The sequence below is a fragment of the Mandrillus leucophaeus genome, unplaced genomic scaffold (assembly GCF_000951045.1).
Source record: "Mandrillus leucophaeus isolate KB7577 unplaced genomic scaffold, Mleu.le_1.0 Scaffold105, whole genome shotgun sequence".
In the NCBI taxonomy this organism is placed as follows: Eukaryota; Metazoa; Chordata; class Mammalia; order Primates; family Cercopithecidae; genus Mandrillus; species Mandrillus leucophaeus.
The window spans coordinates 2,628,133-2,638,222 of NW_012098654.1; the positions used below are offsets into that span (position 1 = coordinate 2,628,133).

The following is a 10,090-nucleotide window of genomic DNA, read 5'->3' on the forward strand; positions in this document are numbered from 1 at the left end:
TTCTTGAGACAGAGTCTCGCTCTGTCGCCCAGGCTGGAGTGCAGTGGTGCGACCTCGGCTCACTGCAACCTCTGCCTCCTGGGTTCAAGCAGTTCTCTGCCTTAGCCTCCCAAGTAGCTGGGATTACAGGCGCCCGCGCCACCATGCCTGGCTAATTTTTTGTATTTTTAGTAGATGGGGTTTCACCATCTTGGCCAGGCTGGTCTTGAACTCTTGACCTCATGATCCACCCGCCTCGGCCTCCCAAAATGCTGTGATTACAGGTATGAGCTACCGCACCTGCCTTTAAGGTAGTGTTTGACCGTGGTTCTCATTTTGCATGTTTATATATTCTCTCTCTCTCTCTAACAATAGTGAACACTGAAGTAGAACTAACTCTGTGCCAGGCATCATTCTAAGTGCTGATAAACCTTACAACAACCCTGTGAGTTAGATATCGCCATCCTCATTTTATGGTTGAAGAAACTGAGGTACAGAGACATTAAATAATGTACCCATGTCACACAGTAAGTCCAAAAGCCGGAACTCAGACCCAGGCAGCCTGGCCCCAGAGTCTGTTAACCCTATACTCCTCTGGTTCTCAGAAATGAAGACATTATGTCGATTTAGTTTATTCATTTAAAATTGCTGCCTGATGTTGCACTGAATGCCATAATCTACCCATTCCTCTAATTACAGCATTACAATTCTGTAATAAGTATTCTTGTGTCGGTTTACTTGTGCAAATGTGTGGAAGTTTTTTGAGGTTATATATCTAAAAGTAGAATTACTAGGCCGAAGGACTGCCCATAGTCAGCATGACTAGGTTTTGCCAAGTTGCTCTCCAGTGTCCCAGTTTGTAGTCCCACCAGCAATGTAGGAAAATTCCCACTTTCCCAGTGCCAGCTCTTGGTATTGTTGACTTTAAAAATTTTTGAAAGATAAAGCAGTATTTCATTGTTTTGACTTGCATTTCTATTTTACAAAAATACCATGAGGTTTAAATGGCAACAGTAAACTTGCAAGGTGAGTTATTAACAGGATGATCATATAACTGGTCACCCAAACCAGAACGTTTGTGGGAGAAAGGATGTCCAGTCACACAGGACAGGGCAGCAGCCATAAAGAGAGTCTGTCCAGGCAAACCAGGGCAGACCTAGTTATTAAATATATTTAGCCAATGTATTAGTTCACATTTGATATAGTTGTGGTGCAGTATTTCCTACCATGTTACTTTCAAACAGGGCAGCTGTGTAAATGTTACTCTAGCTGGGTGTGGTGGCTCATGTCTGTAATCACAGCTACTTGGGAGGCTGAAGCAGGAGGATCGTTTAAGCGCAGGAGCTGGAGGCTGCAGTGAGCTATGATTGTGTTACTGCCCTCTAGCCCAGGTGACAGGGTGAGACCCCATCTCTATTTTTTTTTAAAGACAGTGTTACTCTGAATTTATGTTTCAGTGTTCTTAACTATGATAACATCTTTCTTGTAGATTAAGGTCACCGTTGCAGGTCTGGCTGGAAAAGACCCAGTACAGTGTAGCCGTGATGTGGTCATTTGTCCTGATGCCAGTCTTGAAGATGCAAAAAAAGAGGTTTGTAATCCATACATGGAGGTATTCCTTCATACGGCTTCTTTGTTTCTTGAAACGTCTAAGACTGTTGTTAGCACAGACTCATTTTAGAAAATGATTTTGCTTGAATGTCTTCCCCTGACAGATTAAGAGGGTGAGGATTTTGTCTTTCTATTCTATATCCATAGAATGTGGCAATTGCTTGATACTGAATGTGCTCAGTAGGTGGGTGGCTGGGTAGATAGGTGGCCGGTTGGACGTGTGGCGAGATGGTTGAGTTGGTGCTTGGATGGATGGCTGCATTGTTCTCCCATCAGTATTCTTCCGGCTTACACAGGCATCTTTGCCTCCTATTACACATTTTCACCTGCTATAAATCAACTGCCACATTTTCCATTCTTTTTTTTCTTTTTTAGAGGCATGATCCCGCTCTGTCCCCTAGGCTGGAGTCCAGTGGTGTAGTCACAGCTCACTGCAGCCTCAACCTCCCAGGTTCAAGCAATCCTCCCACCTCAACCCCCCAAGTAGCTGGGAATACAGGCATGTGCCATGTCCGGCCATTATTCTTTTTTCTAAAGATACTTTCAGAGTTCCACGTTAGTTGTGTTCCTTTTTCAGTATCTTTAGAATTATGACTCTTACGTTTAAGGACGATGGACACTTCTGGAAGCTAGCATCCCTTTCCTCAGAAACATGCTCCCCCACAGGCGCTTTTGCAGACTCCATCGTCAGGCAGGGTGACAGGAGTGTGGACTGTACCCTCTGACAGCAGAGTCATGGCAGGAAAGGAGGCAGAGTTGGCTCACGAATGGCTGGTTGTGCACTGCTGAGGAACCTGGAGTGCGATTCCCTGTGCTGTCCTCAGATACATAGGAAGAAGTTTAATCCTTTCTAATAAGTTCAGATTTTTCATTACTGGATTGTAGAAAATTAGACTGTTGGTATTTACATATGATTTGTTGAAACAAATTAAAAATGACAAGCAGAAGTAAATATTCCAGGCCAAGTGCAGTGGCTCACCTGTAATCCCAGCACTTTAGGAGGCCAAAGTGGGAGGATCACTTGGGGCCAGGAGTTTGAGACCACCCCGGGCAAGATAGTGAGACCCTTTCTCTGCAAATTAAAAATGTTAAAAGCCAGGCATGGTGGTGCACGCCTGTAGTTCTAGCTCCTCAAGAGGCTGAGGCAAGAGGATCACTTGGGCTCAGACGATTGCTCGAGCCCAGGAATTTGAGACTGCAGCGAACTGTGATTGTGCCATTGCCCTCAGCCTGGGTGACAGAGCGAGACCCTGTCTCAAAAATAATAATAATAATTTTTTTTTCATTTCTGTTTGTGTTTGTGTCATACGGTGTCTGGCCATTTTAAAACAGTGATTACGTTTATTTTCAATCGACAGATAATAAGTGTACATATTCATGGGGTGCGTGATGTTTCCGTGCATAATATATAGTGATTGGATCAGAGTAATTAGCATATCCATCATCTCAAACGTTTCTTTGTGTTGGGAACGTTCAATATCCTCCTAACTATTTGAAGCTGTGATTGTTAACTACAGTCATCCTACAGGGGTATAGAACACTAGAACCTATTCCTCCTATCTAGCTATAATTTTGTATCTTTTAACAAATCTCTCCCTATCCCCACTTTCTTCTATCCTCCCCAGCCTCTAATATCCTCTGTCCTACATTGTACTTCTATGTGATCAATTTTTTTTTAGCTTTCACTTATGAGTGAGAACATGGAGTGTTTAATTTGCTGTTCCTGGCTTCTTTCACTTAATATAATGTCCTCTAGTTTCATTCTTGTAGTCACAAATGACAAGATTTCATTCTTTTTTATGGCTGGATAGTATTCCATTGTGTATAAATGCCATATTCACATTTTCTTTATGCATTCATCTGTTGTTGGACCTAGGTTGATTTCATGTCTTGGCTAGTGTGAGTATTGGTGCAGTAAACAAGGGGGTGCAGGTGCCTCTTCAGTATACTGATTTCCTTTCCGTTGGCTGCTTTCCCAGTAGTGGGATTCTAGACCATATGGTAGTTCTGTTTACTGTAGTTTTTTGAGAAAGTGGTGTTACCTTTTGTGTGTTTTTGTTCTTCAGTGCAGATTCTAAAAGGGGTAAAATTAATTCTATACTTTACACATTTTCTTTTGAGTTTTGAGCTTTGCTTGGTTTTGAATCAACAGTAGGATGTTTATGGTCTTAAAAGGGATTCTAAGCCCGCCACAGTGGTTCACACCTGAAATCCTAGCACTTTGTGAGGCTGAGGCAGGAGGATTACTTGAGCCCAGGAGTTTCGAGACCATCCTGGGCAATGTAGTGAGACTCTGTCTCTACAAAAATAAAAAAAATTAGCTGGCTGTGGTGGTGCATGCCTGTAGTCCTAGCTACAGGGGAGGTTGAAGTGGGAGAATTGCTTGAGTCCAGGAGTTCAAGGCTATAGTGAGCTATGATTGCACCACTGCACTGTAGCCTAGGTGACGGAATGAGACCGTGTCTCTCAAAAAATTTTATAGGTTGCACTAAATACATAATACATTTTTATTTTGTAATTTGTTTAATGACTAGATTTTTTTTTAACCTCTTTTTAAAGTCCTAAAGTATTGTTGGCCGGGCACAGTGGTTCACGCCTGTAATCCCAGCACTTTGGGAGGCCAAGGCGGGTGGATCACGAGGTCAGGAGTTCGAGACCAGCCCGGCCAAGATGGTGAAACCCCATCTTTACTAAAGATACAAAAATTAGCTGGGTGTGGTGGTGGGTGCCTGTAATCCCAGTTGCTTGGGAGGCTGAGGCAGGAAAATTGCTTGAATCCGGGAGATGGAGGTTGCAGTGAACTGAGATCACTGCATTCTAGCCTGGGTGACAGAGCAAGACTCTGTCTCAAAAATAAATAAATAAATACATAATAAAATAAAATAAAAATAAATAAATAAAAAGTCCTAAAGTATTGTTAAAACAATTTCCATTTTGTAATTTCAGGAAGTTTGAAATTAATTAGATTTCTAGGATTTTTTTTTGGGGGGGGATACTCAAATTCTCCCCCGTTACATTTTTCATAATGTTAAAAAAAAAAAATTTGTGCCTTTTACTTAAAATTTGTTTCTCTATTAATTTTTTTTTTTTAAGAGTCTTACTCTGTTGCCCAGGCTAGAGTGCAGTGGCGCAGCCTCAGCTCACTGCAGCCTCTGCCTCCTAGGTTCAAGCGATTCTCCTGCCTCAGCCCCCCAAGTAGATGGGACTACAAGTGTGCACCACCACGCCCGGCTAATTTTTGTATTTTTAGTAGAGATGGGGGTTTAGCCATTTTGGCTAGGCTGGTCTTGAACTCCTGAACTCAGGTAATCTGCCCGCCTCGCCCTCCCAAAGTGCTGGGATTACAGACGTGAGTCATCGTGCCTAGCCTGTTTTTCTATTAATTTTTTAAGTTGCTCATGTACATTCTTATTGAACAATAGTTGAAACAATATAGACACATATAAAGTCAAAATGTTAAGTGTCCTATTCTCATTCTACCTCTGCCCCATCCCACACTACTCCTGTTAGCAACTAGAGTGTCTTCCTTGGTCTATGACTACCTGTGTACACAATATGTCAGGTGGGGGTGCTTGTGATGATTGTACTCATACACGCATACATCTACACATAAATACATATATCATTGTCTTTTACAGGAAGGAGATTATACTACCCCTGCTACTCTGCAGCGTGGACATCCTTGCATGTCACTATATACAGGTTTTTTGCATTTTTTGCTAGTTAAAACAACATTCCATCATATGGATACACCTTAATTTATTTAACTGTTCTGTTGGCAGATATTTAGGCTATCTCCTGTGCTTCCCACATTTAAAATAGGGAAGTGTTACTGGACTGTCACTTTAATGCACAGTTGAAATGAAATGTTTTTGTTTTCTTTATGTTTTAAACTGTTACAGGGACCGTATGATGTGGTGGTTCTACCAGGAGGTAATCTGGGTGCACAGAATTTATCTGAGGTAAAAATTCTACTCAATTATACCTCAATAAAGCTGGGGGGAAAAAAACTAAAGAATTTCAGCATCTGCTTGTGTTCTGTTGATTTTGTTATTATTCAGATGTTTCAGGGAGGAGGCTGTGAAAAAAAAAAGAAACAACTAAAATTAACAAAATGGTGTTGTAGCATTAACTCAAAAATTTCTTTCTTTCTTTTTTTTTTTCTTTTTGAGACAAGAGTCTTGCTCTATCATCCAGACTGGAGTGCAGTGGCACAATCCTGGCTCACTGCAACCTCCGCCTCCTGGGTTCAAGCAATTCTTCTGCCTCAACCTCCGAGTAGCTGGGATTACAGGCACGCACCACCTTGCCCAGCTAATTTTTGTATTTTTATTAGAGACGGGATTTTACCATGTTGGCCAGTCTGGTCTCAAACTCCTGACCTCGTGATCCACTCACCTCGGCCTCCCAAAGTGCTGGAATTATAGGCATGAGCCACCACACCCAGCCTCAAAAAAACGTTTTTAATATTTTCTCTGGAGGTCATGCGCAGTGGCTCACACCTATAATTCCAGTGCTTTGGGAGGCTGAGGCAGGAGGATTGCTGGAGGCCAAGAGTTTGAGACTAGCCTAAGTAACACATCGAGACCCCATCTCTACAAAAATTTTTGTTTTAATTAGCTGGGCACAGTGGTGCACACTTGTAGTCCCAGCTACTCGGGAGGCTATGGTGGGAGGACGGCTTGAACCCAGAAGTTTGAGGCTGCGGTGAGCTGTGAATGCACCACTGCATTCTAGCCTGGGCAGCAAAGCAAGAACCTGTCTTATCCAAAAAAAAAAAAAAATTGCCATGGAAGTAAGCTGAATTGGTGGAACCGTTATGAACAGATTTCGGTGAATACAGTCCAAAGTAAGATGATTTAGTTTTTTTCCACCAGCAGAAGAATGATCAGATTTTGTGTTTTGGGAAGGGCAAATTGTCTACTCAAAGTCTGAAATGGGGGAGGCTGTGGGGCTAGGGCTGCCAGCAGGAATGACAAATGCCATCAGCAGAGACCACTGTTCCTCATTTTAAGTTGTATGCGAGGAGTCAGAGGCCAGGGTGAGGTGAGGGGCACACCAGCAGGCAGAGTTGGGGCCGCCAGAAGCACTCAAGAAGTGGGTTGAGTCAGACATGAGGGATCATTTCCTGCTAGATTCTCTTCCTCTATCTGCCATCTGAAAACACCCAAAACACCACATTCCCTCCTCCTGTTTGTTTCTCCATGGAGTACAAAATGGCAAGGGTCAAATTGCTTCTTTCTTCTGATCTTTACATGTGGAGGAATGCGTTTCTCTTATGAGAAATGCCTTGCTTGGGTTTAATAATATAGACACATTTTGATCATTTTTATACCAATGATTTAGAAATATTGTTGGAAAATAGGTCAGAGAGCTTGTGGTTTAAGCTAAAATCAAATTCTTCCAAAGTTTCCTAGTGAGTGATTGGTTAGTGGCTTAGTGTTAACTTGATGTATTTTTGGTTTTCTTTTCACTAGTCTGCTGCCGTGAAGGAGATACTGAAGGAGCAGGAAAACCGGAAGGGCCTGATAGCCGCCATCTGTGCAGGTGACGTGCAGGGGCAGCCTGTGTTGCAGCGTCATTGGTGGGTGGGGTAGCCTTTCATTCGGTGGTTTGATTTCAAATAGCTCTTCCCCTTCATGAAGCATGCAGGGTGTCTGTGTTGGTGTATTTAGTTTGGGTGGCATGAAGTTGGTGTCATTTCAGAAATGAGGACAGTTGTTCCGTTTTCTGCCTCTCCATGCCTTTGGTCTACGTGCTGTGAAACTTAGTGTTTTCCGTGTTTGGTTGACCTCGGAGGAAAATAAGGCCCTCTGGAATTCAGTAAACAGCTTGTTACAGCAGGTCTCTGTGCCAGAAAGTCTTTGTGCCAGCACACAGTCAGCAAGAATCCGTCAAACATCAACGCAGCAGCTCTGCCCTGTGCTTGCCCTGCAGATTCAGAAGCCGTGGTGCTTTCTGCTGGCTTCCGGGCGTTTCTGATTCTCTCACTGCCGAGTTATCTTGGGCACCGCATTATCTGCCACACAATTTAGAATAAGGACATTTGGTGCTTCACAGATGTGCCTCATTTTTGTATCCTAGTAATATTTTATTTTCTCATAGCCATTTTAAAATCCATTCTTGTTGCTTTCATATCAGATGATGTTCTACCATCTTGGTTTTTTCCCATGCTGTAATTTTTGCCAGCACCTTCCTTGTTGTGTAGGTCTTCATTAAATATTTGTCAGGGCCGGGTGCGGTGGCTCACGCCTGTAATCCCAGCACTTTAGGAGTCCGAGGTGGGCGGATCACCTGAGGTCAGGAGTTCGAGACCAGCCTGGCCAACATGGTGAAACCCCATCTCTACCAAAAATACAAAAATTAGCCAGGCGTAGTGGTGCGCACTTGTAATCCCAGCTACTTGGGAGGCTGAGGCAGGAGAATCGCTTGAACCCAGGAGGCGGAGATTGCAGTGAGCCGAGATTGTGCCATTGTACTCCAGCCTGGGGTACACGAGCGAGACTTCGCCTCAAAATAAATAAGTAAATAAAATTAAATAAATAAATCAATATTTGTCAGAAGAGTGAATGAATAAATGAATGAATGGATGGTTTGGTAAACATCAACATCAAAAGATGTTGCTATGTTGTTCAACACAGTAGGCTTTTTAAAAGAAGTTTCGGGCCAGAGGTCCTAGGGACTTGATACATTCAGTCAGTGGTTCTCAATGTTCTTTTGGTGCACTTGCAAGGTCAAAGCAGATACTACTGAGGGGCCAGGTGTGGTGGCTCATGCCTGTAATCCCAGCACTTTGGGAGGCCAAGGCAGAAGGATCTCTTGAAAGCCAGGAGTTTGAGACTAATCTTGGCAACATAGACCCCATCTCAGCAAACAAACAAACAATTAGCCGAGCACAGTGCTGCATACCTGTAGTCCCAGCTACTCAGGAGGCTGAGATGGGAGGGTTGCTTGAGGGCAAGAGTTAGAGGCTGCAGTGAGCTATGATTGCACTCCAGCCTGGGCAACAGATTGAGACCATGTCTTTCAAACAAAATGTTGTTTGCCTTTTTTCTTCTCAGTCTTTCAGGAGTGACATCAGAGTGGGATGATACCATCATTTGAGCATCTATTACTGTGTTTTAAAAATTTCCCAGTTTTATTAGGTTGGTGTAAAAGTAATTGTGGTTTTTGCCATTAATAGTAATAATTGGCCGGGCATGGTGGCGCATGCCTGTAATCTCAGCACTTTGAGAAGCTGAGGTGAGCGGATCATTTGAGGTCAGGAGTTCAAAACCAGTCTGGCAAACATGGTGAAATCCCGTTTCTATTAAAAATACAAAAGTTAGTTGGGCGTGGGCGTGGTGGTGCACGCCTGTAATCCCAGCTACTGTGGAGGCTGAGGTAGGAGGATCACTTGAGGTCAGGAGTTCAAAACCAGCCTGGCCAACATGGTGAAACTCCATCTCTACTAAAAATACAAAAGTTAGCTGGGCGGTTAGCTGGGCATGGTGGTGCGTGACTGTAATCCCAGCTACTCAGGAGGCTGAGGCAGGAGAATCTATTGAACCCAGGCGGCGGAGGTTGCAGTGAGCCGAGATGGCGCCACTGCACTCCAGCGTGGGTGACAGAGCAAGATTATCTAAAAAAAAAAAGTAATAATTTTTAATATGGCAGATGTTCATAGATATAACCCACATAAAAGCTAAAGATTCTGAGACCTAAATGTTTGAGAACCCTGGCATTAGGGGCTGGGAAGAACCACAGCGGTCGACCACCCTGGCAGGTCTTGTACATGGGCTTGCTACAAGACTCATCACTAGCCTTTTGACCTGCCCTGAGGCTCAGGTAGTTATCTCTGCCAAAGGGCACTGCAGGCACTGCAGTCACTGCAGTCACTGCAGCCCAAGCAGGTGTACCCCTCTTTGGAGAGAACGTCACAGATCCTTGAGTTTGATTTTCCTTGGCTCTGCTGCTGTGAAGCAAGCCTCAGTCCTAGATGCTTTGAACAAAGGAAGAAAGTTAAGAGTTTGGGCTGAGTTTGTTTCCTTATGATTCTGCTGAAAGTAAAAACCGCAAGTCAGTTTGTCCTGTGCCACAAAAGTAGCAAAATGATCAGCCATGGCTGGGCGCGGTGACTCACACCTGTAATCCCAGCGCTTTGGGAGACTGAGGCGAGTGGATCACCTGAGGTCAGGAGTTCGAGACAAGCCTGACCAACATGTCGAAACCCTGTCTCTACTGAAAATACAAAATTAGCTGGGCATGATGGCTCATGCCTGTAATCCCAGCTACTTGGGAGGTTGAGGCAGGAGAATTGCTTGAACCTGAGAAGTGGAGGTTGCAGTGAGCCAAGATTGCGCCATTGCACTCCAGCCTGAGCAACAAGAGCGAAACTCCATCTCAATAAATAAATAAATAAAATAATAATAACAAAATTAGCGGGGCATAGTGGTACATGTCTGTCATCCTAGCTACTTGGGAGACTGAGGCAGGAGAATCACTTGAACCCGGGAGGCGG

The 10,090-nt window shown here is 43.7% G+C and overlaps 1 protein-coding gene across 4 annotated transcripts in view; it reads left to right on the forward strand.

Annotated features, from left to right (window-relative positions):
• Positions 1–10,090, forward strand: part of PARK7 (parkinson protein 7) — a 35,990-nt gene that overhangs the window by 14,612 nt on the left and 11,288 nt on the right. For 2 of the 4 annotated variants that reach the window (XM_011981437.1, XM_011981455.1), the window contains 3 exons: positions 1,469–1,570; positions 5,493–5,552; positions 7,068–7,137. In XM_011981437.1, coding sequence (XP_011836827.1) covers positions 1,469–1,570; positions 5,493–5,552; positions 7,068–7,137 — 232 coding nt within the window. The remainder of the gene's footprint in view (positions 1–1,468; positions 1,571–5,492; positions 5,553–7,067; positions 7,138–10,090) is intronic. The other 2 variants (XM_011981448.1, XM_011981462.1) reach the window with 2 other exon arrangements.